Source organism: Mesoplodon bidens (assembly GCF_964165515.1).
Source record: "Mesoplodon bidens genome assembly, chromosome: 9".
Classification (NCBI taxonomy): Eukaryota; Metazoa; Chordata; class Mammalia; order Artiodactyla; family Ziphiidae; genus Mesoplodon; species Mesoplodon bidens.
The window spans coordinates 28,305,735-28,333,152 of record NC_138166.1 but is presented as its reverse complement, the minus strand read 5'-3'; the positions used below and the strand labels follow the sequence as shown (position 1 = coordinate 28,333,152).

The following is a 27,418-nucleotide window of genomic DNA, read 5'->3' as shown; positions in this document are numbered from 1 at the left end:
ACAGACATTAGAAGATATATTTAAATTGGTTTTTGGAGTCCAACAAATTCTCAGTGCTTGAATATCTTTGTATAACATTTACCCACTAATCAAAAACCCAGTTGTTGGAAGCTTGTCCTTTTAGTTTTATGGCTTCATATACTAGGATGACACAATTCAATTTACAGTTGTATGACTTAAAATTAATAACTGAAAATGTACAACAAAACCATTAAAACATCTTTTAGAAATTTATATCCCTTTGCAAAGAGAAAAAAGAATCTGCAATTACTATTGTAGTATCAAGTCTTTAAGACAAAATTAGAGTTGAAACTATTAAGCTAAGCTAAACTGTTACATTAGAGTTGAAACTATTAAAAGCAAGTAATTTAAAACAATGGCTCAGAAGTCAGGACTGGTAGGGACTTCATTTCCCACTCAGTGCTCCTTAGGGCTCCCTGAGCATAGTGGCTCCATCCTCTTTGCTCTCTTCTTATAGTGTTTATATCTCCTATGCAAGTGCACTTACCCTATCTGTTTACAGAACTGTCTTCCTGACTCACATCTTAGCATCTCAGTGCCACACCTTGCCAGGTATACAGAAGCCCTTTCATAATTATGTGTCTAATGAACAAATGGTTAATGAACAATAACTACTCTGTGCTAACCTTGGAACTTCCATTTAGGTTTCAAAAATGATAAAGACGATTGCTTCCACGTTTTATCAATCTTTAAATAACTCCCTCCATTTTGAAGCTCCTATAAATACATTCAAAATTAATTTTAGAAACATCATTCGTCTCATAATTTACTTCAACTCAAATCACCCAATACACTGGTTAAAGGTAAAAGAATAGAACCCAGTGGGCTTCCCTGGTGGCCCAGTGGTTGAGAGTCCGCCTGCCAATGCAGGGGACCCGGGTTCGTGTCCCGGTCCGGGAAGATCCCACATGCCACGGAGAGGCTAGGCCCGTGAGCCATGGCCACTGAGCCTGCACATCCGGAGCCTGTGCTCCGCAACGGGAGAGGCCACAACAGTGAGAGGCCCGTGTACCCCCCCCAAAAAAAAAAGAACCCAGTGATGTTCTTTTTTCTTTTTAAGTCACACTTCATGTGAAAGAGTCCTGTATTTCCTTTTCTTTCTTTTTTTGTATAGTACTAATACCAATAAAATATTCGTGTCTGAACAAATCTACAAATATTTATTCTAAATTTATTTCTGAAATGTGACTAAATCTGACCATCATATAAAACAGAAAAGAACAAATCTGACATATTGAAAGGATTCAAAGAAACATTAATCTAGAGTAGAGACCAAATAAAATGAACTAGTGATTAAACCAGTTGACACATCATGGACATGCTTTCTGTGTACCATTTATTTTCATTCCAATGATACAAAGTTATCCTTTGTAAAATCACTGTAATATTCAAGAATCAGCAAGTATAGAGTTGCAGTTTTGCAAAATGAAAGAATTCTTGAGATTGGTTGCACAAAATGAATATACTTAACAATACTGTAATGGCTAAGATGGTATTATGTTATGGATATTTTACCACAATTAAAAATAATTTAAAAAATCAGCAAGAAAAAAGTGAGAGGATACCTTGAGTTCATAAGTTCAAATATGAAGCAAAGTTTTCAAAAATTCAGGATGTTATTTTTAAAGGAGCAAAAAAGAACACTCAATTCAGTATTTTTGCTACCAGTGATTAAAAACAAAAACAAACAATAAAAAACAATGTGAAGAAACTGTCAAATTTCCTGACAGCTAAGGTATTTTATTTTTGCTATTCATATATTCATTTATTTAGGACTTCATGATTCCAGGTCGATGACCGACTAATATCATTTGGCCTGTGCATGGCCCATTTTGATTTATTTACTAACTTACATTACTTAGTTGTTTTTAATTATGTAGTAAACACTTGAAATTGCACCATCCAGAACAAAAGCTAAAAATCTGTTAAATAACCTGTTTATTACTGCTAGTATAATCTTTTTATCAGTCTTGGGTAACCATCTTTCTGAGTCCTGTATTCATCACTCTGTTGCTTTTCTTTTTACATATTTATTGTATCTACATATATACCTAAAAAGTGTCTTTTATCTTAGTTGTTTTAAACATTATTCTACGGAGATCATGCTGTTTGTCATTTTGGGAAATATACTTTTTTCACCTAATAATGAATTACTAAGGTCCATTCATATTGCTTTTCATTGCTGTAATCCATTCATGTTTTATTGCTGGCTACTATTCAAAATTATGTGAAAGTATAATTGCAGTGATTTAAACCATTCTTTATAAATAGCATCTTTAGGTCTTCATTGTGAACCACATCCAGGTTAGCTGGTCACCTGAGCCTGCTGTTGGCACTCAAAGACCCTATCTATGTACACCCTTTGATTGTAATTTATAGTTGTTAAAATGTGCTCTAAATGAACAACCTTACTTTATTTAAAAATCTCAGTAATTTAATCGTATTTGTCTGTTCAGAGACTGTAAGTGCTAGTCTATGTTCTTCTTTATTCAGAGACATAAAACCCTAAAATTTCACTATGAGAATAATATCATATAAACATTAGTGACTTCTAAATCATTTGTTCATTCCAGGTTTAACAAGTCTCTTTCAGTGTATTCCCTCAGGATATTTTCCTTTTCCCCCACCTATTAAAATATTTTCTGCTAACATTGGTGAGAAACATAATAAAGGTTTGTCAGGAACTCTTGGAACATGTAAGCTACTCAGAGCTTGACTTTCTTGTTGCTTCTTGTCTATAGCTTAACAAAGAGCATTTCTTTCTGTAAGCTAATGGAGTAATGCAACTGTTTGGGGCCTTATTTTGAAAAACTTCCTGGAAGAATTTCTAAAGTTTGTTAAAAAAACAAAACAATTTGTGATAAGTTCAAGACTGATAAAGCATGATTAAAAGTGACCAATCAAGGAGCCTTCTCCCTTTGTCCTTAATGCATTTGCCCTTAATGCATTTGCCCAAATGATATTTATTATGTAGTGGTTGAGACCCCCCCAGGTCAAGGGGCAGACTTTGGGTCATATTTTGGCTCTGTTGTGAACCAGCTTCATGGCCCTTGACTTGTTTAATGACTGTATGAAGAAATTTTCTGACCTGAAAACGGAGAGAGTAAGTACAGCTATCTCATAGGGTCATTGTGAGATTGAAATAAGATAATGCTTATTGTCTTACTTAATGTTTAACTAAATGACAGGTGCATCTCAACTCTATTTGTGTTAAATATTGTCAACAAGTCCACACTGGTCTTTGACTTGGAGTGATAACTTATGCTTGTGACAAAGAGCTGTTTCTCACACCTCATTGCACGTGTTTATAATGCACTACCACTCAGAGAAAACACAGAAAAACAGGGTAAAAAGAATCTCTTACCTAAGCAAATGCTAACCTGAAATTCCGTTGACATCACAATAAGAAGTTATGGCCTACTCAACATGGTTTATCTATTATTAAATACATTTAAAAAGAAGTTAGAAGATTAACAAGTGGACGATTCTGCCCAGTGTTTTCTTATAAGCTTTTTAGGGTGGCTTTGGAAAATATTTAAATCTCAAAATTCCTACATCCTATCTAACAGCATGCTTTTGTCTTGATAGCCACTCTTTAATTTCACACACTCACTTTCCTAATTAGAATTGTGTGGTGTTTTAGATATTCAGATTCTAACACACCTTGAAATGTTTTACAGATTTATTGGCCTGCTGCAAAGGAACGGGTGGAATTGTGTAAATTAGCTGGGAAAGATGCCAATGTAAGTATGAGACTTTAAAAAACATCTTTGTTAAACTGGTGCTGATATGATAGCAAATATTTATATTGGGATTTATTGAATTAATGACATTAGTATATTATTTTTAAGACTACACTAATATTCTGTGTAAAGATTAATATGGTATAAAATGTTTCTACCTTGCCAAAAGGAATGACATTATTCTCAGAAATTTAGAAATACTACCCTTTCTAAAGTGTTAATTCTAACTGTATTTTCTTCACAAAAAAAATCTCAGAAATACATTTAAAATATTTAAAAGTAAACCATCAGAAAATACTGTATTTCTAGGGTTGTGTGTTTTTCATCTAATGCATGTATTTTGTGAATGTACACAAAATCATCAGTGGTTTTAGCATTACAAACACACACTTGACATTTTACTTAATTTGGAGTGAACTTAAACTTAGAACATCTACAGGAATTTTTGCAAAAGTAGACATTATAGAGCTATTAAGAAACATTGGTTGAAAATGAATAATACAACATTCTGGAATAAGAACTAGAAATAATTTACTCCAAAATTTATGTAAGTATAACTATAGGAAATAACTTGTAAAGGATAAATAGTGGGGTCCTAGTATAAACTTCTAGTTTAAGCTCCCTTAAGGGCCAGAGAACCCCCTTTGACAGGTATAACTGCCCTCATCATCTTTGGGGTGTCTTGTCTGGATTGCTTTTGCACTGTCCAAGCTGTCTTACATGCTTCCCCAAATTGTGTTGCCTTTTTTTATCTCCAGCAATGCTGTGGCTCTAACTGCCTCTTCTCATCTGAATGTTCTGATTCAGGCCAGATGCTCTGTGTTCTGCCCTGACTTCTTGCCCTGTAATGATAGGGAGAATTGCTCTTCTTTGGCAAAAGAAATCACTTCCTGAATGTAACACAAGATGAAAAAGTTCTAACTTTGGGCAAAAGCATGGATATCATGAGGCTTCCTTTGCAGTATCTTGGAATGTTCCCTCTAACCACTATAACCCAGGAGTATTAAACTGAGCAGTGCCCTCATATTTAATAACAACAAATAGTATGTGTTGTATGAAAGCATAATTAGATTTAACAATTCTCACTTTATTATTGTGATAAAGGTAAAGCAACATGACATATGTTGCCTAATGAATTTAAGGGGAAGCTTAGAAGACTTTATTCACTCATTTGTTCATTCATTTATCCAACAAATATTTATTAAGAGCCTAAATATGTGCATTAATAGTGTATGGAAGCTCTCATGGATCTTTTAATCTAATGAGGGCTATAGATATTACACAAATGATTACTTATATGTAGCCACTGTACAGCTGGCCACAGGTTCTACGTCTATAAATTCAACCAACTGTGCATCAAAAATATTCCCAAAAAAAAAATTCCAGAAAGTTCAAAAAGCAAACTTGAACTTATTGCTTACTGGCAACTATTTACATAGTGTTTACATTGTATTTACAATTGTTTACATAGCATTTACATTGTATTAAGTATTAGAAGTAATCTAGAGATAAAGTATATGGGAGGCTGTGTGTTTGCCATTTTATATAAGGGACTTGAGCATCCTCAGATTTTGATATATGTCAAGGTCCTGGAACCAATCCGCCGAGGATACTGAAGGATGACTGTCCTGCAAAACAAAATAATCAAAACAAAGTAAAAGAAAGAAACTTTTGGTTATGCCTCATTCTGTATTCAGTTAGTGTTAAATGTGACTTTTGGGGCACATTTGTTAGCAGAAATATATCAGAGAGTGTATGCTTCAAATGCAACAGGAAAAAGTTTTTACATTTATTTTGCTAGAAATGAAAGAGTGTCAACTAATGTAGAATATATTCTTCCTTTCATGTCTCTAATCTCTCCACCCTGTTCAATGTCAGATGCCCTGTGAGCAGGTGCCCCAGTCTGCAAAAGCAACAGTACTTTTTTGAACTCATGGGAAAGAAAGATGCTTTGGTTGTGATTTTTCAAATTTACTTTGTTGCGTAACAGTAGAAGCATGTCATAAACAGTGTGAACACTTTTGTGTTTCATCAGTATTGAGTGTATGATAAGGAGGCAAGTAGGAAAAAGGTGTTTTAAATTTACTCCAACAGAGTAGTGTCAATTTTCCCATGGAATAGGTGAGGGATAAGCACTCAAGGTCAATCAATGAAGTTTTAATTGTGACAGTATTCTCATTTCAGTATGTTCACTAATTCCAGTTGTAGAGTAACTCAGTTGCCCCTCTTATCAAGCTAAAACAAAGGGTGATAAACTTGCTTGAAGGTGGTATCCCAGAGAGTACATAAGATCCAGTATATGGAACCTATTCTTCCAATTCAATTGTATTTGAGAGCTTGTAGTCACCTCTAACTTTAAGTACACTTTAAAGTACACTGTGTACTTTAAGTACACTGTTAACCTAGGATTAGAGATTTAGGGAGCTTCTCTCTTTTTACTGAAGTCTATCAAGTTTGCTGTTGAATTATGTAGGTATAATGCAAGTCTTTGTTTCTTTCTTTTCAATTTGCCCCTTTAAAATAATACTGTATTTTAGAGTTACTAAGAATAGCTAACATTTTTATAGCACTTACCATGTTCCAGGAACTGCTTTCAAAGCTTTATACCTATAATCTCGTTTAATCCTTACAACAATACGGTATGTTAGATTTTATTTTTATTGCTCATTTTCCAGATGAGAAGACTGAGGCCAGAACGATTAAATGACTTGCCCAATATTACATACCTAGTAAATATTGAAGCCAGGAATTGAATCCAGAAGGCTTGCCCCACGATCTATGCTCTTATAATACACTATAATCTACACATCAAGGTCTGAGTTCTATCTGTAAGGTCTACAAACTGTATCCCTCAAATCATTTCTCTCTTCACGATAACCATAATGCAGATCCTCATTTTACAGCATTACATAGATTTTGGCCAACAGAAAACTGAGGCAAGTGCGTGGTTTTATTAACATCTTTTATTGCCTTTGGCATTACCCTCTCTCCTCCCTTCTCTCTAGTAATTTTTACCTACTTCCCAAGAGTGTGTTTAGAATTAACAAGTGTTTGGAAAGACTGTCCCTTTACACAAAGGTACTATATAACTGAAAAATAGTGAATTATTTACCATAATGAAAGTTAGCTAATTGGTGTGGGAAGGGAGTGGAAGGAGAGGAAACAAAAGAGAGCTATTCCACTTTCTTGAGCACCATCCCCAGTTTAACCCAAGGAAGGGAAGAGGTGACAGGAAGCTATTTGGTTGCATTTTGTGTCTGCTTCGAATATTATTCAAAAGAAAGTCACTAAAGAAATGTCTGGTCCTGCTCTAAAAGAGTGGGGTAAACTGCTCAGTCCAGGCAAAAGAATGCACAGGGTGTGGGCAGCCTGAGTCGTCGGCTTAAGTGTAGGGGCGCACAACCTTGTCAATGGAGACATTACATAGGGTTAAAGGGTCTTCCATCTCTAAAGTTTTCTGATTACATTCTTTTTTTTAAAGAACATCTAAAGTAAAACAAAGTGTTCATTGTAGAAAGTTTGCAAATTATATAGAATTCATCTGTAAATAGTTCTTCCCCCATGAACATTACCCAGAGATAGCTGGTGACATTTTGATGTTTATTCTTCTATCTTATCTATTTACTATTTTTCAGAATGAAATCATTGTATACATAGTCCCTTAAAACATTTTTTTTCACTTCGCAGACTGCCATGAGCATTTTCCCATGTCATTAAATTCCTTTTTTATAACACTACTTTTAATAGCTGCACTGCATTCCTTTATATATTATTTCATCAATCTCCTATTGTTAGAGTTTTGGTAGATATCCAGTTTTTACTATTGTGAATGATGCTGCACATGAAAAGCCTTATATATAAATATTGTGAACATCTTAGGTTATTGAGTACAATTACTGGTCAAAGGATATAAAATCTTTTATATACATTGTAAAATGGCCCCCCAGAAAGTTTATGCTTCTTATGCTTTATCCAGCAGTGCATGCTCTTAAGAGGGTATATTTCCCCATACCCTTGCTAATGTTGGATACAATATATAGTTAATGTTTAATACTAATACATTAATGAATGAAATAAATATATTTAATTTTTGTCAACAAAAAGAAAATTATTTTTGTTGCTTTAGCTTGACATTCTTTCATTACTATAAATTCTAAATATTTTATATAGTTGTAAAATTAGGATTTATATTCGTATATTATTACTTTCTGATCCACTCACATAAAAAATATTCTTTCCTAGTTATCCTACTTGATATATAGATTTTTATAGGCATATCTCTCAATTTTTTCTTTTAAAATGTTTTTCTTTGCCCTTCTACCACAACTGGTTTTGCTCTGTAGAAATCCTCCCATGTGAGATGTTTGTTTGTTTGTTTATTTAGTGGTACGCGGGCCTCTAACTGTTGTAGCCCCTCCCGTTGCGGACGTGCTCCGGACGTTCAGGCTCAGCGGCCATGGCTCACGGGCCCAGCTGCTCCGTGGCATGTGGGATCTTCCCGGACAGGGGCACGAACCCGTGTCCCCTGCATCGGCAGATGGACTCTCAACCACTGCGCCCCCAGGGAAGCCCAGACCACATTCTTAATCATAAATGCCTTTTCATATATAACCTAAATAAATTAAAATTAGTGATTATAAGTCAGTTATCAGAAATACATATAAAGCTGTATTGGATTTAACTGTACTATATGTAACGTTAGAGAATTACAAGTAGTTCTGTTTTGCTAATATTTTTCTAGGTATTGGGGGAAACAAAAATTCTGAGTGTTGATATATAAACATATTTACTTGTCTTTTCTCTAAGTATTAATTGTTTCATATTTGTTTTATTTATTTCATTGTATATCTCTTTAGATATATGTAAGGATGTGTACGAGAGGTAAAAATTGAAACAAATAATCTTACTTGAGAGAATTAGAAAGTTGATACTTGTTTTGAGCTCTGTCTCTCTCTCTTTCTTCCAGTGGAGAGTTGGGGAGGTGGGAAGCATGGGGAAGGAAGGAGAAATTCAGTTCTTTTCCCAGGTTGAGTACGTTACTGGCTGAATTGAATTGTTTGGTGTCATGCCCCAACCCTTGCCATTGTGGGCAATAGCTGATAAATTAGCCAGCTTTCAGGGAAAGTTAAAACAGCTGCTTCCCGAATTTATCTTCTTTATGCCTCACAGAATTACACCACCATTAATAGCCATGTCGGTCACTAAGTGAATTAAATCAAGTTAATTATTGCTCGTGCTGTTGAAGCAAATCTTGGAACCTTTATAAATTAAAAGAGAAGTCATTGTAAAGGCTTTTGCTTTGCTTCCAGTGTTTGGCTGAAATGTCCACCCCAGGCAAAATTTAAAATGAGACCTTCTCTTTTAGAATCTCTGTCCCTGGTTTCTTCCCCTCACTGCCTGTCATTGCCTCCAGGCTTCCCAGAGAACTGCCCTCCATCAACTTCACCACAGAAAACTTTGAGCATAACTGACTTTTTTTGTAAACTGTGTCAGATAACTCGGGATACGTGGTTCTATTCCATGGCAGCCCAATCTGAGAGAAGAGAGGAATTTCAGAAATACATCCTTGGTGACATCTCACTAAAGTAAAAACTAGCATAATAGGTTACTTTCCAGGGCTGGCTGCATTTTAATAAAGTAACTCCCAGGAAAGTTAAAGGATGGGAAATGTTTTAGGTGTGATTCAGAGCTTTTTCTTTATCATCACTCAAATTTTATCTCCTATGTGTGTAAAACTTCACTCTGGGCCTTATTTGCCTTTTTAAACAGTGCTGTGTCTCTCACAGTCCCTAGTCTTTCTGACTTTATAATTTATAATCTGGAAAGGCAGTTGTTTTATTTCTTTATACAAATATTGAATTCAGAATCTTGTAAAATTACTGTGTTACTGGGCTTGGGCTACCATAACAAAATACCATAAACTAAGCTGCTTAAACAACAGATATTTATTTCTCACAGTTCTGGAGGCTGGGAAATCCAAGGTCAAAGTGCAGGCCGACTTGGTCTCTGGTGAAAATTCTCTTCTTGGCTTGCAGGTGGCTATCTTCCTGTGATATCTGCACAGGGCAGAGAGAGTGAGAGCAAGTGCCCTGGTCTCTTCTTAGAAAGGCACTAATCCTATCATGAGGATCTCACTCTCCAAACCTCTTCTAAAGCTAATTATCTCCTAAAGGCCTCACCTCCTAATACCATCACCCTGGGAGGTTTAGGGTTTCAACCCATGAATTTTGGGAGGACACAGATGTTCACTCCATAACAATTACCCTCTAAATTCTATGATTCTTTTGTAACACTGAGCTTTTGAAAAAATGGTGAAATCACTGGCAGTGAGTGAATCCCACCTTACTGCAGGCATATAACTCTACTCTTGCCCTCCCTGTGTACTGTTCCATGTGTAGATTTCACCCTGCATAAATCTCTTCATGGGGAAAAGACCAATAAATAAAAGTCCCTTCAGTGAGCATGAGTGAGCAAAATGAAAGCTAGAGGATATTGAAATCTCTTACCCTAGCAGTGAAGCCATCATTGCAATTTATCTGCTGATTGCATATATTTTTCCTCTTTTTTTGCCTTGGCTTATCTCATATTACTGTGTCATTTGTTCAAAACTATTAGTAGGGCATTTTACTCTTTGAATTAGGTTTTCATTTGCGATTGTCAAGCATAATATAAAAGAACATGAAACTAGTTCTCTACGGTGCCTTTGTGTCAATAGAAAATAAATTCTCTTCATCAAACACCTTGATGGAAGGGTGGAAAACACATAATATGATTTTGTTAAGCAAGATGATCTGACAGAAAATTGTCTTAATGAATATAAAATTTTCCTTTCTTAGGAGGCTACATATAATAATTATATGCGAACATATACTAAACATATGAAAATATTCAAGGTAACAAAGATGTCTTCAGTGTGATTTGCACTTTCTCAGATATGACTTTTTTCACAGCATACAACCTGTGTAACTATATGCAGTGGCCCTTCTGCTGTTAGAAAGTGCCCACTCTTCCTACCTGATAAAGAAACATCCTTCCCTTGCTTGGTTAACTGAGGGATTGGACTGTCCTTTCATATAGTCTTAAGCAACTGCTTTGTTTATAAGAAAGCAGAGAGCAGAAAACTCAAATAAGTAAGTTCTTTACAACATTTTTCTGCAGTAGAATGTGCAGATCTTATTCGCTGGGATCTACAAATTCTTGAGACATAAGATTGCCAGGCTAGCTGGACAGAGGAAGAAGTAGGTACTAGGAACTCTGTGCCACAGATATGGAGACATAGCTAGTCATTCTAAAATCAGAACAGCCACTGGGATATTGATTATTTTGTATAGATCAAAATCAGGGTAAGTGATAAACAATTATTAAATGTTATATTCTTTAGTCCACATAACAGTCATCATCCTATCAGCTAAGTTGTTGTCTGCCTTTTAAAAATTTTACTTAATTTAAAAAATCATCCTACCAGTTAGGTCATTATCTTTTTTATTTTTATTTATTTATTTATTTATTTGCGATACGCGGGCCTGTCACTGTTGTGGCCTCTCCAGTTGTGGAGCACAGGCTCTGGACGCGCAGGCCCAGCAGCCATGGCTCACGAGCCCAGCCGTTCCGTGGCATGTGGGATCTTCCCAGACTGGGGCACGAACCCGTGTCCCCTGTATCTGCAGGTGGACTTTCAACCACTGCGCCACCAGGGAAGCCCTATTTTTATTTTTTAATATTCTCCTCCTAACGACCCTAACAACAACAGTGACCTGACAGTTGAAGGACCTGTGGCCACTCAGGCAGGGAGAAAATGGACTTTTTCTCTGAATCTCAGTTGTTTCATAGATTTCCAACCTCCTTGGTAAACACTTGCCCACCTCCTGGGTAGAGTTGATCTAGAATAAAAGTAGACTACTGCCCAGTGTTTTCTCAGGATTCTTTGGGCCCGGGAATCATGAAGCCATGGTTAACAAATTGTTGCCAATAATTGTGTAAAGATAAGGGATGACTTACAGGAGATGAATTGAAAATAATATATAATAACAAGAATGACTACTCTGAAAAATTGAGTCACTATTTACAAGTAATTGGGGGATAGAAAATAATTAAGTTATAAAGATATACATTGGAAAGAAAAATTTTTAGGCTTAAGCATTTGCAAAAGAGGCAGAAATATGTCTCTTAAGATTTTGACTTGGTGTAAAAAAATATTTATGGAAAAAACAGAAGAGATTCTTGAAATAAGCAGGAATTAAGCTCAGTCTTAAAGGCTCTGTAACATTGAAAATAAATGGAAATAAAGTGGTAGGCAATTCTGGAAAATAAGAACGGGGTAATATATAGGAAGACACATCTGTGTTGAGTGTTTTGTTTAGTGTAGCTGAGACAGTTGAAGTTGCACACAGTAGGTTCTATATGGGATAGACAGTGTGGGAACATCAGAGCATTATGGGTTTGGTTCTGTAGGAAATCCTTGAAAGAAAGTATGGATACCTCATTCACATTATGTTCATTCTCTAGGCCCCATTGATTCCCACTATAGAGATGTGCATTCTAGCACTGTGATTAGTTCAAAGCCTTAAACCTTCAAAAAGCTTCAGTCACTCATTAAAGCCATAGTTTCTAATTTGTTTTGCCTCCTTTGCTAAGTCAGGTGTTAAACATTTCTCATGAGTCTTTTTTATTTTAGTTCTTATTTTTGATAATTAATCTACTTGGGAAACAGGTGGTATGAATGATAATCTTTCAAATACCTGAATTGTATGCTAATGCTTTTATTTTTTTATGCCCAATAGACAGAATGTGCAAATTTCATCCGGGTACTTCAACCCTATAACAAAACTCATGTTTATGTATGTGGAACTGGAGCATTTCATCCAATATGTGGATATATTGATCTTGGAATCTACAAGGAGGTAATATAATGAAATAGCACAAAAACAATTTATTATAATAACTTGTTACTTAATGCCTATGACATAAAATAGTTAGACTTGAATAGAAAGATTGAATCGTATTCTGTATGAACTGAATAAGAACTTACATTCCAAACCACTTTATGGATTGTCATTTTGATTGTACACTTTATCCACCTAATAAAAATTTCTTCTATTAAAAGTTTTTTTAGTGATATGATTAAAATAAATGGTATACAATGTTGAAAGTGCTTGTTTTCTAGGCTCTATATACAGCTTTATTTTCTCTTGAGTTTCCTTTATAACTAAATCTATTTAGTATGTTGCTGTTGGTAAAAATTTGTTTCCCATGAGACCTTGCAATGAAATGATACCTTATAAATAATTTAATTTTTCCCATCCAACAAATTTGACCTGTTACTTATGTTTACAATAGTAGACACTAAATACAGATAATTTTAATAATTTTCTTAAAATTGTATGCATAGTTGTTATCACACTGGACTTATTATTTCTGCCAGACCAAAGTGACATAGTGGAAATGTGGGATGTATTAATTAGGAGTAATGTATTCCAGCAATCAATGAGCATTTCAGTAAATGAGAAACATGCAGATTACAATAATTTAATCAACAACTAACACGTTAGCCTACTTTCTTTGTGTCATGGACTGTGCCAGGCACTTTACATGGATTGTTTTTGTAATTTCACAATACTGTTAATGAAGTTGGTATCTAAATAACTTCCAGTTTGCAAGTTAGTAAAAACTGAGTCTCAGTAGAATGAAATAACATTCCTAAGTCACCCAACTAATAAATGGTCTAGCAAGGAATTGAACCAAAGTAGTCTATCCCTAGAGCAAGTGTGCCCAACTGAGCTTTAGAATATGTACTCTAAATCATTCCTTTGTGTGGGTTGAGGGGTTACACTGTCATCCTTATGTTTATGTATATACTTCTTGTGAATAACCACACATATTTGCAGGGTAATTGGCTGCGTGTTTGAAAGTAAAGTCTGGGCTCATGGTACAGGTTTCTTTACACTGATTTAACTGATCCAAGCAGAGATCAAACCCACAACTGTGGCCGGATAAATTTTTCTCTCTAACCAACTTGTCTAACCAGCCCAGACTCAATGGTTTGAAAGTAAAGCAACCCTGATAGTTAAATCTCTGAACCACTAGGAGACTTGGCAACTTGAATCCATCATACTTTGTTGCTGGTGTAATGTTCTCTTGCCTAGCTTTGATGAAGGGTAATATATAACAGTGGCTTATAGCATAGGCTGCAATTACATGAGATAGCCCCACATCTTGGATGTGTTTTGAGGCCTGGGGCTAAAGGCCAAACTCACAACCTGCTGAGGGATGCAAATAGTGTTCCTTAACTCCTAAAAGTCACAAGTGCTGAAAGGGAATTTAGAAGGCGCTAATTACTTAGCTTGAGACTGTCAAAAAGCCCTGGGTCAGTCAAATTTACAAGTTCTGTGAATAAGAGAATTATGAGTGAACAGGGATATTGAGCCTTGTGAGTTTTCCACTAGTCAGGAGTACAGGTAATTGTATGGCAGCCCTGCTTGAAGATCCTTCTCTTCGAAAATGAATTATTAGTCCCAGCATTCACTGTCCATTCAGAGGGAAGGCACTTCCATTTTCAAATAGATAAGATTGCTTCTCAGGTGGCTGGGAAGAGGGAAGAGCAACAGATAACAGGGATGGAGGAGAGAAGTGTGCGAAGCCCTCTTCCTGGGGACCACTGTTCTGTGCCTGGGGCAATGGGGAGAAAGAGGAAACAGCTAAAATGAATCCCAGATTTCTATCTTTGGCAGTGAGTTGGAGAGGGGTGTTATTTATTGAGATGAGAAGAGTAACAGATTTGTGGGGGAAATGGTGAGTTAGTTTTGTACATTCTGCATTTGAGAAATGTTCCGTAGGTCATACCAAGTGGGCGGTTGGATCCGGATTTCAGGATAGAAGTCAGGGCTGTTGACAACAGCTAAGAGCTAAACAGGGGGAGCCAGAGTTTGAATTATGGCCCGGATCATTTACCATGGCTCCATGGTCTTCTGCATAAACTTTCTAAGCTTCTGTTTATTCAGCAAAATGATGACAATAATAATAGTAACTCAGAGTTATTTTAAGAATAAAATGAGAAAATGATCGTGCATAGGCTTTGGTATAGCCCTTGCTCTATTCCGGTCACTTAATTCGCAGCCGTATTAGGTAACAAGGACACAGAAAGGCAGAGGCAAATATTTCAAAAGTATGTATATAAACTTTATTTCAAAATAGTGTCTGCAGTCTCTATCTATCTATTAATCTATCTACCTGTGTATCTACTCTGCAATACTGGGGGTGCCTGATAGTTGTTTCATAATTAGATTAGAAGTATGTTCTTTCCTCTGGAATCTCCCTTCTGCTGCAAATCTCATCTTTAAATATTAATAGTATTAATAATATTCATAATAATTTTTCCTAATGTGATAGTTAAACATTTCCTACTCTTATCCTCTTATGTCTTTACTTCAACAGTATTTCTCTGTGTGCAGTTTAGACAGGTACTTTTTTGCATGATTAATTAGACTTAAGGAATTTAATGGGGAAAATCTTATAAAATTGAAGTTGTCCCAAAAGTTAAAGTGTCATGTCCTTCAGTTTGTCTCAGGAAGTCCATTTAATCAGCCATTATTTTTTACATCATTTTCCTGTTGGTATCCTTGACTCTGGCACAAGGAAACTTGCTTTCCTGCTGTCTCCTTTCTCCAGGAGATTATAAGGGAGACCTTGTCCTTAGCCTCTGCAAATACCAATTCTATGGGCTTCTCTTGAGAATTTAATGAAATGCTGCGTTTTGACAACAGAAGTCTGTACAATTATAAGGGTTTATCTAGGACTTTGTATCAACTATGACATTCTCCCAGATGTTTTCTTGGTTTTTCTTTTTTAGCTTTTCACTATAATCTTCTGGCACACCAGGATTCAGTTTACTTTTTCCCTTTACAACGTCCCATTATAGGCTTTAGAGTCAACAGTTCTGTTTGACCTGTGGAGAATAATGTGCCCTTAATATTTAAACATTCTTAAGAGCTGTGATCTGTAGGTGTTTTTTCCTGACATATCTCTAGCCCCATCCACAGTTGGGAAACATGCCCTAAATGTGTTCTCACTGGACTTTTTTCATGCCTAGGCGCCACTATCACAACTTGTCATTAGCTGAACTGTTCTAACTAAACATACTTGGGCTTGATCATGTTACATGGTCATGGTGAGTCTATAAATTAATTTCAACACATTTCTAAATCCATGAGTTTGAAATCCTGAGACTAGATTAGTTAAGAAAATGAACTTTGGAGACAGCCCTAAGTTCAACCTACTGCTCTCCCTCTTATTCACTATGTGATGCTGAACAAGATACTTACTCCCTTTTATGCTCAATATTCCTCTTGTAAAGCTGGAATTAAAGTAGCTACATCTTTAGGTTAGTGGTGAAGATTCAGTGAGACAATGTACATGAAGTTCCTGGCCCATGGTTAGTATGTATTAATTGTCAAGTACCATTACTCTTAGTATTAAAGTGCATTACTTAAAACTATAAAATGGCAAATGTTAATCATGCTATTTAAATTGGTATTACTATTTTTTAATAAGGTGGTAATTACTGTTGATCCTGTTAATAAGAAAAAGATCTGAAATGACACATCATACAATAATAATAATCCAAATAATCCAATTTCCTCTATCCCTTTTGCTTCTTTACTTGCTTTCTAGATAAGTGGCACTGAATGATCCCTTTTTATTGCATGTGTGCTCTGATATAACTTTGTAGGTATGCCATCTAGAGAGAATATCTGAAACTCTGAATTTCTCTAACTAGTGCATTTGCAGCCTGAGTCATCAGTCTTTTACTGGACGGTAGTGTTGTCATTGTTATGAAACACTCAAACTCATGGGGCCATATTCATTATACATTCATATTTTTCTTGGAAAGTTCAACTTAAGATGTTTTTTTTCCCTGAATGTTAAAAGTCTGCCAATGCCATTCTGTCTGTGGCCACTATTATAAAAATAGATGTTTCAGCCAAAATAACTATGTGGCTTTAATGTGCATAGTGTTTTTGTAATAGTGAAAATACTACAACAGGATTTTTTTTGCCCACATGTATCAACAGCTCTGAAAATGAACTGCCTGCCTTACAACGCTTTTAAGTCACTAAAATTACAAAATATCATGAAGCTTAAGTAATTTGGTATAGTTGTAGATGCTTAGGTAGATAGACCATAATAGTTATGAAAGTATAATTATTATAGTAAATTTTTTCCTTAGAGGAGGAACTTGACTTATTAGGCTCAGTAAATTAGTTATTAGGCTTAAGAAATAGGAGTGTTTGATGATGATTTTGATTATGATAGTGGTCCAGGCTAAATGAATCGAGGATATTGCTACTTCCAGCTGAAAAATTCATTCATTATTATCATCACTACTTTGGGCAAATGGAGACCAAAACATGGGAATTGAGTCTTGCCAGAAATAATATTTGTGGAAGAGTTAAGAAGCACAGCATGATGTGCATGCTATATGCTCAGGTTTTGTTGAATTAATGAATTAGAATTTCATTCTTATCTCCTACGTTCTTGCTGATTCGGACATTTAAAAAAAATCTCACTTGTGTTAATATTTCTCATAACAGGAAGTTATGTTCAAACTAGACACACATCATTTGGAGTCTGGCAGACTGAAATGTCCTTTTGATCCTCAGCAGCCTTTTGCTTCAGTAATGACAGGTAAGATCAGTGATGGATAGTTCTAGCTTTTAGGTGTTTTTCTAAAAAGGTGTGTGTAGATTCAACCACATTTTCTCAATGAGTTAAAGATTATTCTGGATTAATCATCCACTGGCTGTTTGGTTGTAGTTTTTTAGTGTCATGTCTCTCTATACTTAGCTCCTTATCCGTAAAGTGAGGCTCCAGTAATCCCTAACGTCAGCACAGTTACATTTTAAATGAACTTCAGGTTGAATTCTTTTTAATACAAATGACACACACGCAATTGTACTATAATTCTACATGTAGCTGTCCCAGATTTTCTTATATTTAGCTATGCCCCATTTGGTTCACTATGGCAGTTAAATTTAGCAATTCCTTGGACATAATATGTTACAAAATATTTTGAAGGTTTGAGTGGGGGGATTAATAATAAGATGTAAGTGGATAAATTAATAAAACAAATAAACTATAGAATACAGATAAAAGAATGGTATAACACCTCTCACCCCAGTTTCACCATAACCTGATTATAATAATGGCAATGTGAAAGTTTTGCTAGCACATTCAGTCTTCTCTTGCTTTGTATACATCTTAAATTCTCTTATGGGAGGGCCGTCCTGTTTAAAGAAGGCAGTACTGTGTGGTCTGAAGTCTTTTCTGAGGAATGTCGGCACGACCTCTGAATTTGAACCATTATAAGGACTCCTTTTGTCTTGGTTTGGTTCATGACTTCAGTCTCTTTTTATTTAACTTGTCCATCAGATGTTTGAATAGACTATCAGAGTGACGCACCATGACATTTTAATTTTCACTTAGTGAGAACTAGTGCTCTTCCTTTGAAGTGAAAGTGTGTGTGTTTTTTGAAAATTATGTGACTAATGTTCAGTCATTATCCTCAGAAAATGAGACTGATGATTTGTGATTCTGATCTGTCAAGTGGGGTTGACACACCCTTAATAAAAAAACAATAGATTGTAGGTGTTGGTGACCCCTCGTAGGAACCCCTGAGTAATTTAAATACAAAGAAGACAGTTTTAAAGCCTGGATATACAGATCCAACTTTTATGTTGAAATACACCATTTTTTTCTGGCAAAATGTTTGAATATTTGTAATTTTATGTTTCAAATTGATGGTGTGTTTCCTTTACTCTTACCAAACTTTTTTCATAATGTCTTTATGGATGTTGTTATTGTTATTCTTCTACTTTTTAAAACTTGCCCCATAATGAAATACTGCCTTCCACCATATATATTTAAGAGATGGAATCAGTACCACGTCTATATTTACTTTATGTAACTGGATTTCTCTCTTTTATATGTATGTGTGTGTGTTTCCCCCTTTTGGAAGTCGACTATTGTCATGAGTATTTAGGTTGGTTGTCTCAGATAGTTCAGGAAAAGTCTTATTTCAGTGGATGTAATCGGAGGGTTTTGAAAGTATCTGAATCATTTATGCAAAGGCAGAATTTTCAAGATATGTTTCTGAGGAAAATTGAATTTTAGTGATAAAACAGTGTCTGTAGTTGTTACTCTATTTAGGCATTTTAAAAATCTAAATGCTCTGTAGAGATTAGCTATTTTTTTAAAATTTTAGTCTATTAAGTGTAACCCCAAGTAGTTGAATATAAAGATTTCTTGAAACAGAGGCTTATCTCTCAAAGGGGTAATGCATGCTACTGTAGGGACCGTATTCTTCCTGCCTCAGCCCACTCTCCCACTACATGCTAACCAGCATTAGGGAACATGGACCACCATTCCCCTCTTTTCCAGCCCCCATCCTTTTCTCCCCCCGCCTCCCACTCCTCTCCCTTCTATCCTTTCTTCCTCTCCTCTCTCCCATCTTCCACTCCTCCCCTTTCCCTTCTTCCTCATTTCTTTCCTCCCTCCTTCCCCTTCTCCACCTCTTTCTACCTCTCTCACCCCCTTTCTCCTCTTTTCTTCTCTTCTCTCTCTCTCCTTCTGTCTCTGGTAAACATGGATATTCACTTTACATAAATAACAGGACAGAGAAGTTTGGTATGCAGTAATGGCAACATCTTTCCTTTTTCAGAAATGCCTGTTTATCAGAACTATTAGAGACATGATTAGCTACAAAGAATGCAACATGTTATAATTACAAAGTATGACTTCAGTGCTGAAAGCTCCCTTTCAGCAGAGGTTAGGCAAAGAAAAGTTGTGGTCACTGAGGTTGTGTCGGTTAAGTAAATACTAATTGCACAATTCATTCCTCATTATGGCGTTTACTTTCTAAATATTTTTTTTTGCGTTATTACAAAGAAAGACTCCTAATTATGATATGTCCTTGAATTATTTGTGGGGAGAAGGGAAAGAAGAGGAACTTATTCATAACAGAAGCTAAATGCATGTGCAATTATTAATTCGGAAGACATTGGCCTTTTTTATATTCAAGTAGTTAGCATTGGCTTACCAAAGTTCACTGAGTTATCTTTTCTTCAACTAAGCAGATTTTTCAAACTCTGAAGGGGAAATTTATGAAACAATATATTTCTGATGTTAAGCAATAAACATCATTGGTTTCATGCTGTGAAATTAGTCTATTTTCAGTAGTGTCTGCTGGTAAACTCTTAGAAGTCCTGGGTATTCGTTTCTCCCTTGCAGATGAGTACCTCTACTCTGGAACAGCTTCTGATTTCCTTGGCAAGGATACTGCATTCACGCGGTCCCTTGGGCCTACTCACGACCACCATTACATCAGAACTGATATTTCGGAGCACCACTGGCTCAACGGTTAGTGATTTTCACACTTTTGATCGTTTTGCCTTTGCTTTTGGGTAGATAAGAAACTCATGATTATTCATTCAGATGTGTTTTGGAAGTGACTTAGCTCAACATATAAAATACATTTAAAATAGTTCCTCAGTGCGTTAGACAAAATCTCCAGAACCTACTATGTATATAATAATAATAGTTGACATTTATTGTGTGTGTGTTATTGTCCTTGACATATTTCCATGCTCTACTTGATTTTTAAAATATTCACAATGATGTAATATGAGAGATGTGTTATTATTACTATGTGCTTTTTTTTTTTTTTTTTTTTTTTTTTTTTGCGGTACGCGGGCCTCTCACTGTTGTGGTCTCTCCCGTTGCGGAGCACAGGCTCTGGATGCGCAGGCTCAGCAGCCACAGCTCACGGGCCCAGCCACTCCGCGGCATGTGGGATCTTCCCTGACCGGGGCACGAACCAGTGTCCCCTGCATCGGCAGGTGGACTCTCAACCACTGCGCCACCAGGGAAGCCCTGTGCTTTTTAAAGATGAATAAACTGAGGTAGAGAGAAGTGGAGTAATTTGGTCAAGGCCTTACAACTTGTCAGTTGCAGAGCCGGGATTCAAGTTGGCAAGCTTTCTCCTGCAATCTGTTTTTTAATGACTAAGCCAAATACTGTCTGTGAGCATAATAGAAAGGGGTTATTGTAATGTTAACTTCTTTTATTTAAAAAATAATTCCTATTTTGGTTAAAACATGTCCCTTCAAAATTTTAAGCATATTGATATTGACATGAGTTTGTCTGATTACTTTTGTGTTTAGCGGTCATACAGTATTCCGAGTTTTCAACAACAATAAAAAGACTTCCTAAATGAATTTATTTAATGGAAGGAATAGCGAAAGGCTTTTTTTTTTCTTTTGCCCCACTGCCTTCCAACAGGTTAGGCTTCATCATGATTTTCTAAAGTTTTCTGATTAACATAGGACTTTAGTTCACCGCATGGCACACAGCATTTCTCATTCCCACCATAAATACTGGGTTTTAGTGGAGGAGGCCTGGGTAGAGATTTCCTAGGGGCTATCTCTGTATCTCTCAGTATCATTCAAGCAGTGACAACATAAACAAAAGGGAAAACCACTTTTAAAACATTTCTTTAGTCAAAACCTCCAGATCCATCTGTTTACACAACAATGCGATCTCTGTTGACCAAAAGAGAACCCTATTAACAGAGTAAACAAATTTAGAATATCCCCAACTAAGTGATTAGTGTTCATTTCTTAACATTTGTGCAAGGCAGGCCGATCTTGTGAATATTGTGAAGGTTTCGCAGGAATTACTTGGTTTGAGAGTGAATCCATAGATTTTACCAGTAGAAAAGCTTAGTTATCTGTTTAGGTAACAAGATATTATGGCTTTATTTTATTTATTTATTTTTTTAAAGAGTTTGCTGTTTTGAATAATGTTCAGTTCACTTTTTAATTAATTAATTAATTATTTTGGCTGCATTGGGTCTTCGTTGCTACGCGCGGGCATCCTCTCGTTGCGGTGAGCAGGGGCTACTCTTCGTCGTGGTGTGCGGGCTTCTCACTATGGTGGCTTCTCTTGTCGTGAAGCATGGGCTCTAGGTGCACAAACTGCAGTAGTTGTGGCTCACGGGCTCTAGAGTGCAGGCTCAGTAGTTGTGGTGCACGGGCTTAGTTACTCCGTGGCATGTGGGATCTTCCTGGACCAGCACTCGAACCTGTGTCCCCTGCGTTGGCAGGCAGATTTTTAGTCACTGTGCCACCAGGGAAGTCCCGATATTATCGCTTTAAAATGAAGTATAGATTTCATTTCCCAGTCTTGGGATGGCAAATATCATCATGTTGCCACTCATTTAAGAGATTAGTCTATTTTTTCCTTATCTGTGACATGTCCGAAAGAAGTCAACAGTATTGCTAAAACAGTAAATGTGGGAAATATTTATTCAACTATTATTTGCCTAACATGCTCTTCTTAGTGCTGTGTGAAGAGAATTACAATGTAAGAAACCTTTGCGTTGGTTTAGCATTCTCTTAATAAACAGCATTTAAGGGCCTGTGGCATACTGAATGCTCTTCTGTCCACTGGGCCTGCTGAGATTATAGGTGAGGGTCACTAACCTCATGGATGATAAATGCCTGGAGCATAGGAGAGTGGGTGATGGAGCCAGAAAGCTGTAAATATTTTCCTGAAACTACTGTGAAGTTATCTATTATTTAATTCTTTATTTTTATTTTATTGAAGTATAATTGATTTAGTGTTCTGTTAATTTCTGCTGTATAGCAAAATAACTCAGTTATATTATATATATATATATATATATATATATATATATATATTCTTTTTCATATTCTTTTCCATTACACTTTATCACAGGATATCACATGTATTTCCCTGTGCTATATAGTAGGACCTTGTCATTTATCCATCCTATATATACTGGTTTGCATCTGCTGATCCCAAACTCCCAGTCCTTTTCTCCCCCATCCCTCCTCCATCTTGGCAACCAGGGGTCTGTTCTCTATGTCTTGGAGTCTATTTCTGTTTCATGGATATGTTCATTTGTGTCATATTTTAGATTCCACATATAAGTGATATCATGTGGTATTTGTCTTTCTCTTTCTGGCTTACTGCGCTTAGTATGATAATCTCTAGGTCCATCCACCTTGCTGCAAATGACATTATTTCATTCTTTTTTATGGCTAATATTCCATTGTATATATTTATCACATCTTCTTTAGCCATTCATCTGTTAATGTATTTAATTCTTTTTTGTGTGTCTTTTTTTGTAAGGGATAATTGACATATAACATTATATTAGTTTCAGGTGTACAACATGATTTGATACTTGTATATATTGGAAAATGGTCATGACAATAAGTCTAGTTAACTTCCATCACCACATATAGTCATAGAATTTTTTTCTTGTGATGAGAACTTTTAAGATCCACTCTCTTAGCAACTTCCAAATATTCAATACAACATTATTAATTATAGTCACCATAATGTACATTACATCCCCAGGACTTATTTATTTTGTAATTTGAAATTTGTACCTTTTGGACCCCCTTCACCAATTCCCTAATTTTAACCAGAAAATCAGATCTATGTTGTTTATAGAGGTAACTGATAATAGCAGGAAGGGAAAACTAAAGGAGGAGGAGAACAGAGAGAGAAGGGACCATTGCACTAAAAAACAGGAAAATGAGGGTGGGACAGGAACAAAGGTAGTGGCAGTGGAGGTGGACATGAGAATATACAGCAACAAATAATTGAAATAGAAGATATCTGTTTGGGAATAGAGGAATCCAAGGATACGAGGAAAAATTCAAGAGAAGATTTTGGGTACTGGGAAAACTTTGCAATGAAAGAAGTCAGTAGAAAGGAAGAAACTGAAGGAGGGAGGCAGGATACACAGTAGAAGTCTCAGTGGATTGAATGCAGGAAAATGATTAAGAATTAGGAGACCTACTATTTATGGCTGTAGGACATTTAACGCAGATTGCTTAGTGGTTAATAACCAGAGGGACCATATAACCTGGTCTGCCCTGGACATTTCCAGTTTACCTTTGCTGTTCTTTAACTCTCTGAAGTGTCCCAATTTAGACAAAAATTACAGCTGTTTTTTGTGGAACTTAATTACCTAAGTTTAAATCCTGACTCTCACTTATTTGTGACCTTGGTGAAACCTTTCTGTGCATTTAAACTCTTTGTCTAAAAACATGGCATAATAATAGTATCTGTTCCCAGGGTGTTACAAGAATGAAATCTTATAGGAAAGTCTGATGGAAGGCAATTGTAAAAGCAGTTCAGTGTCAATATTATCATCACCATCATTATCCTTATTCCTGAAGGTGAGAGAGGTAACACGGTGGGACTAAAGCTCCGGATGCTCTGATTCTCTGACATCTACTTAGCATTTTTAAGTACTGACCACCTTTTCCTTCTCTCTCTCTACATTTCATAATTCTGTGAGCTCATCCATTCTAATAGTTTTCTGTGTTCTTGTTTCCTAAAACTGTATTTCCAACTTTTCCTGTAACTAAGTGACCTTAAAAATATTTATTTCTATGTCTTATATTGTCATCTCAGATTAAACAAAAGGAACTAGTTGCTTAATATGGGAGTAAAGATATCTAAGCCTTGGCCTTGATTGTACTACTAAAGTGCTTTGAGATTTATCCAAGTTGTCTAGTGATCTTTTGCTTTAGTTTCTTCAAATAGATATATAGATATAGATATATAAAATACTAATTGGATCTAAAATCTAAAATCCTGGAGTCTAACTCAAAATTATCTTGTTTCCCCTTTCTAACCTGCCCTTCAATACCCGTTTCCTGATTTTTATCTATCTTAACTTTCTTAACTTCATCCACTCAGTTACCTTGAAGTTATCTTTAATTTCTTCCTCTCCTTTATCTCCCTTTATCTGTCACAAAGAGCCTTTATTTCCTTCAGAATATCTGTTGACTTTGTTCTTTCCATGGCCACCATCTTTCTTTAGGTCTCCATCACCTTGTCTCTGGTTTACTGCTACGATTTTATTGTTTGTTAACTCACTTCCCTATGTCTGGTCTCTTCTACTTCAAATTTATTTTATATAGCATCCTTCCTAGTCACTGTATTAGGCACTTTTAGAGTATTATCTTATTTAGTGGTATAATTTTGAGAGAATTACTATTTCCACTTAATAGTTGGGGATAGATTAGAAGTCAGATAAATAGTCCCTGGTTAAACAGTTATTGGAAATGAGATTGAAATTCTGGTATGTCTCTCTAGCTCTACACACTTTATTCTTCTCATTGTATGCTACAGACCATCAACCTAAATTCTGTTATTGTGATTTCCCATCCTCTGCTCTTGCAGCCTCACTACAAATAGGGTCCACATCATAATGCCATTTTGAGCAACAGCAAACTGAGGATGTGGGTCTGGATATGGAGACCGTGGCAGACAGAGAAAGTGTGGTTAGGCAATCAATGTGGAAGACCTAGACAGTCAGCTGTAGTCATTATTGTGAACATTTGCTGAGGGATGGGCTGGCCAGAATCAGAATAGCATGATGCTTCAGGAGACCCAGTCAGTCAGGAGCTTCTTGGTCCATGGAAACTAGGGCAAAGCAAGGGAGAAATAATAGATACTACATGAGATTGTTATGAGGAAGTACCCAACATGCTAAGGGAAAAGATTGGCTTTTGGGGGGAGCATTTCTGTTCTCCACTCAGAGAAGTGGCCATTTTCCAGATATAGTTAGCCTAGGGTCCAAAGATAGAGGTCAAATAGGTCATCTGGCTAGTGTCAGGAATGTGGGGAGACAAAAAGCAGTGATTGCTGGGCTTCCCTGGTGGCGCAGTGGTTGGGAGTCCGCCTGCCGATGCAGGGGACACGGGTTCATGCCCTGGTCTGGGAAGATCCCACATTCCTCAGAGCAGCTGGGCCCGTGAGCCATGGCCGCTGAGAGCCTGCATGTCCGGAGCCTGTGCTCCACAACGGGAGAGGCCACAACAGTGAGAGGCCTGGGTACTGCAAAAAAAAAAAAAAAAAAAAAAAAAAAAAAAGCAGTGATTGCTAAAGGAACTGTGGTGATTTGGGGAATATTAGACATTATCTTATTTGACCTAACATTCCTCAAATTGAGACTCAGTATGAAGAAGGGACATGTTCAGGTCTCCTAACTGCCAGACCCATCCTTCCATTACAATACCAAACTTCTGACAAGAGTATCATACCATGTCTCCTGCATCTGGGAGCTTGACTGCCATTTTAGTGGCAATTATGGGGGTAAAGGCTCTGTTTCTTCCTTAAACTGGACCTGACACAGCACAGTAGCTGATGCAGGCTACTTGCTCTAAAGCTGCACTGTCCGATATGGTAGACACTAGCCACATGTGGCTATTTAAATTTAAATTAAGTAAAATTAAATAAACTTAAAATTTGGTTTCTCAGACACACTGATTATATTTCAAGTGCTCAAAAGCCACATGGTCTAGAGGCTACCTTATTGGACAGCACAGATATAAAACATTTCCATCTTCACAGAAATTTCTATTGGACAGCACTGGTCTGAAGTGTACTTTTTATTATTTACGTACAATAGCATAATCACACAGTATAATACATACTACATATCACAGTGCAATCCACAATCACATAATGCAACAGATGTAAATTTTCTTTACGGTAGCATGTAGATGTGAAGCTCACTCCCAGATTTTGTACAGTTATTGCCAGGTTGAAACAACTGACAGATACTTGATATTTCAAATAATGGGGTCAATGTCTAATTAATTTCTCCTATACATATTATTCCATCATTGTATTATTTATTTCTGGTTAGAGAGTTTGAGAATTTTTTTCTGTTAAATTTTTCTTTCTGTACTTTGATTTTTAGTTAAAAACCCTACTTTTCCATGTCTGTAATAAACTCTTGTAAATGTAAACAGATATTATGTTTAGATTAAGTGGGATACAAAAATTAAATTAAATTTGCAATTGAGTATTTAACTCTTAAGATGCAGGTTTTAAATAATTAACCTTTTAAAAAATATGATTCTACATGAATCATTTTTATCACTGAACCACTTAGGCAGTTTAAAATCTTTGATGCTTGTGTGTATGCCCTCTTTTGTTCTTTGCCCTGCCTGGATTTAACCGGTGAGATCAGCTAATCTCTTCAGTTACTAGCCCTAGGATCCTAGTCAGAGTTTCTGTGGGACTTTGTCTAACCCAGTGCCAAAAGACATAGAAGTATGAATCTTGATTTCTTCTTTGAGAAATTAACCCACCTATTAAATACCTCACCAAGAGAGACAAAAATTGCAAAGATGAAGTCCGATGGCAGTTTTAGACGAAGACTTAGATAGTTCCACACTTTTATCAGCTTAATCGTAGAATATAGCAGGAAATGGGAATACAGATACACGTCAGAGCAGTTACTCAAACACAGTTGAGCTTTTATGAGAATTTGGGGATAAAACTAAGAAGTATGACCATTTGGAAAATGAAAACAAACAATGATGCCTTAGATGCATATGTTTTTGTTTTCTTTCCTGGAGTAGATGAGAACTTTTGTTTCAAATTTTCATTTCTAACATGTGGAGGCAGTTTTCATTTGAAGTTTCTCTTGGAGTTCTGTTGTCTATAAATTCTTCTTCCACACAGAAGGATAACATTTTTCAAAAGTGGTAGAAAAAAGATATTACAAGAAGAAATAAATGAAAGTAAAGAACTCACTATGTATT

At 36.1% G+C, this 27,418-nt stretch overlaps 1 protein-coding gene across 2 annotated transcripts in view; it reads left to right on the top strand.

Annotated features, from left to right (window-relative positions):
* Positions 1-27,418, top strand: part of SEMA3D (semaphorin 3D) — a 210,631-nt gene that overhangs the window by 117,303 nt on the left and 65,910 nt on the right. For both annotated transcript variants that reach the window (XM_081244741.1, XM_081244740.1), the window contains 4 exons: positions 3,702-3,764; positions 12,545-12,664; positions 17,351-17,444; positions 20,046-20,174. In XM_081244741.1, coding sequence (XP_081100867.1) covers positions 3,702-3,764; positions 12,545-12,664; positions 17,351-17,444; positions 20,046-20,174 — 406 coding nt within the window. The remainder of the gene's footprint in view (positions 1-3,701; positions 3,765-12,544; positions 12,665-17,350; positions 17,445-20,045; positions 20,175-27,418) is intronic.